At 35.3% G+C, this 3,174-nt stretch overlaps 1 protein-coding gene across 1 annotated transcript in view; it reads right to left on the reverse strand.

The window, feature by feature from the left end:
* Positions 1–6: 6 nt before the first annotated feature.
* LOC118752307 (neural-cadherin-like) overlaps positions 7–3,174 on the reverse strand; it is a 41,806-nt gene continuing 38,638 nt past the window's right edge. The window contains exon 2 of the mRNA XM_036487176.1: positions 7–363. Within this exon, the coding sequence (XP_036343069.1) occupies positions 239–363 (125 nt within the window). The 3' untranslated portion in view covers positions 7–238. The remainder of the gene's footprint in view (positions 364–3,174) is intronic.

Consider the following 3,174-nt stretch of genomic DNA (forward strand, 5'->3'; position numbering starts at 1 on the left):
TCTTAAGTATTGCGTGAGCTACTTACAATCACTCTGCTTCTCTTTAAATAATTTTTTAATATTTTCTTTGGTTGGACTACACTATCATAATAATTTAATTGCTGCTCATAACTTCATTCGCATTTTCGTTTTTGTATGCGCTCACGTTCGCTTGGCTGTCTTTTTTTGTTTCTTTTCTTTACTTCGCTGCTTCTATTTAATTTAATAAAAAATTCCCTTAGTTTTATTCTTTGTGGTCTTACAATCCTAATTCGGCATGTGCAGCTTTAGCGTTCGCTTCATCACCATACATGTTGGCCAGTTTACCAAAGCGAGGCCCCCACGAGCCCAAGAAGTCATACTCGTGCGCCTCATCGTCAGTGCCTGAAATAAGGAGCGAATAAAACACGAACATATTAGTATAGCTGGAATAGATTAGAGAGGAGATTTATAGCGGGTTACAAAAAAAACACAAAAGAATGGATATAAAATTGGCTTTACAGCTCATTCTCCATAACCTGCAGGAAAGTAAACAGAATGGAAGAAAGTGTTGGGCTCTTAGCCAAGCTATGGCCATAAGTAACTTACATTATTTTTTATTATTAGATTGGCGCTTACACATATGTTAGTGTTTGGCCGAGCTTCTCCTCCGACTTGTGTCGTGCGCCTTGATGTTGTCTCACAAAGCGGAGGGACTTACATTAGTCTAGTTTTTTTCAAACTGGGATTCCCTGCAGGTTATGACAGGTAAAACACAGATCTGCAATCAATATGTTTGCGATATTTAAATAACCTACGACGGACACAAATATATTATAAATAATTACACATCCATTTTGTCTTTGCTTATAAGCAGGTAAAACAATACAATTTTATGGGCTTTATAATCACCGAATCAGAAACACTGTTATAAAGTCGAACTATGTGTGAACGTACTTTTCAGGGATTAGTTTCCGGCCTTCAAGAAAAATATACAGAACTCTTTCAAATAAAACTTCTTAATCAAGTACGGAGGGGATCTGTATCGTTCGTTCGAGTTTTAAAAACGAGCTGTCAAATTAAAAGGCTTGATCTGTACGTGTGCAACATGGTTTTAGTTTTGTGAAACGGGTTGCCACATGTTAGATAATTAATTATAAAAAAAAATGGAAGAGGTGTGTAATTTCTAATTTTCTAATATCTGTACATATAATAAAATTGTAACAGCCTGATTTCTGCACATTATATATATTAAAGAAAAATTAATATGAGCAACAGAAAATATTTTTGCTGAAGGCCGCGAACTGTTTGAGAATTTTAATTAAATTGATAAGATAAATTGAATATTGCATTATGGGTACCAAACTGAAGAGGTTTGGGAAAGTTTACTGCCGAAAATATTTTTAAGATGGGGAGAAATTCTTTTCAATTAAATTGATAAAATAAATATTGATACCCGTATTATCAAACAGTACAAAAGTATGTTTAAGGCATATATATATTTAGTCCTAGTCTTTGTTTGAACGAGTTTCATTTTTTTTATAATAACCTGCTTAGTTTAATTATTATTTGGGGCTGAGGGAAAATTCATAAGGCGAGTTGAGTTGATATCATTTAGATTGAGGTGAGATAACTCATGGTTAGGTGAGATGAGTTGCTTTAACCGTGAAAACACAATGCTGGCGGACGGAGAACTCACCACAGTGAAATTCCCGCTATCAAAATTAGAACACCCGCCGGTATATGAAATTGAACACAGCCAAAGCGAAATGCGAAGTTTGTTCGGCGGCGTTACGTGGCGATAGATTTATTTCTATCGCTCTGCCGGGCGATGGCGGCAGTACATGCCAAATATGGCCGTATGTTTAAGGTAGTGCGAGATGAAGTGAGGTAAGTTAAGCTGAGATAAGGTAAGGTTTTTTCCTTTGGTCTCTCAACGCTAACCGCGTGTTAAAATATATATTATTTTATAACCGAGCGCACATGTGCACAAGGGTATATTAACTTTGTTCACATAACGGTTGTATGTAACTGCCAAAACGAATCGAGATAGATATAAACAAATGTATACATAAATGCTCAGAATGAATAGAGAAGTCGATTAAGCCATGTCTGACTGTCCGTCCGACTGTCCGTCTCTCCGTCCGTCCGTGCACACGATAACTCGAGCAAAAATTGAGATATCTCAACGAAATTTGGTATGTAGGTTTCCATTTATCAAAGGTAGGTTGGTATTGAAAATGGGCGAAATCGGACTGTAACCACGCCCACTTCCCATATAACGGTAATTTTCAGAAATACGAAAACTGCGATATTTTAGTAACTACTAAAGATTATTCACTAAAAATTATAGTTACAATAAATTTTAGACGGAAAATAAGAATATTATAAATTGTTGGAAAATGGGCGTAGCCACGCCCACTTATGGTTACATGTGTATATCTTGGTAACCGCTGCACCAATTTCTTCCAAACTTGGCACAGTTGTTGGCCTTGGTACATCATACCAATTAGAGAAACACAAAATCTTCGATAAATCAGTAAATATTACAGCTAATTTATTCAAAATTGATGCTTGCAACAATTCTTTATCAAGAAAAAGGTTTATGATAAAATTTTGGAAAATGGGTGTGGCACTGCCACATCACCTTTCATAAAACGGTAAATTTCAGATATACTTGAAACTTCAATATTTAGAAATTTAAGGACGCTAATTTACTCGAAATTGATACCCCGGCTTACCATGTAGCGGTAGCTTTCGGAAAGGTGAAAAACTTATATTTAATACTTGCGCCGGGTATTTAATGTTCGGCTCCGCCCGAACTTAGACTTTCTTACTTGTTTTTGAATATTCGTTTACAGATGTGAAGCTATTGTTACATGTACAAAAGTCATCAGAATATTGCTTTTTACATTTCTTTAAAATTGATGTACAAAAATAATATGGCCTGCTAATTGATACAGGCAATTGTGATAATACAGCTATAGAGTCTAATTGTGTTGTATCTAAATGAACAAACTTATGTGTTAATCTATTTTAAAGTACTAATAAATAATACATTTTATGAATTTCTTAAAGGACTCAGTGAGGTGTTTACGAGCGCTGAATGCAACTTACAGGTCTATTCTGCACGTTACCGAAGATTTTGTAACCGGAAAATTTTATTACCAAAAAATGTTACCAGTTTTTGTCACCGCGATTCTAGGAACGTTGGTA

This window comes from Rhagoletis pomonella, unplaced genomic scaffold (assembly GCF_013731165.1).
Source record: "Rhagoletis pomonella isolate Grant_MI unplaced genomic scaffold, Rhpom_1.0 Rhpom_scaffold_01385, whole genome shotgun sequence".
In the NCBI taxonomy this organism is placed as follows: Eukaryota; Metazoa; Arthropoda; class Insecta; order Diptera; family Tephritidae; genus Rhagoletis; species Rhagoletis pomonella.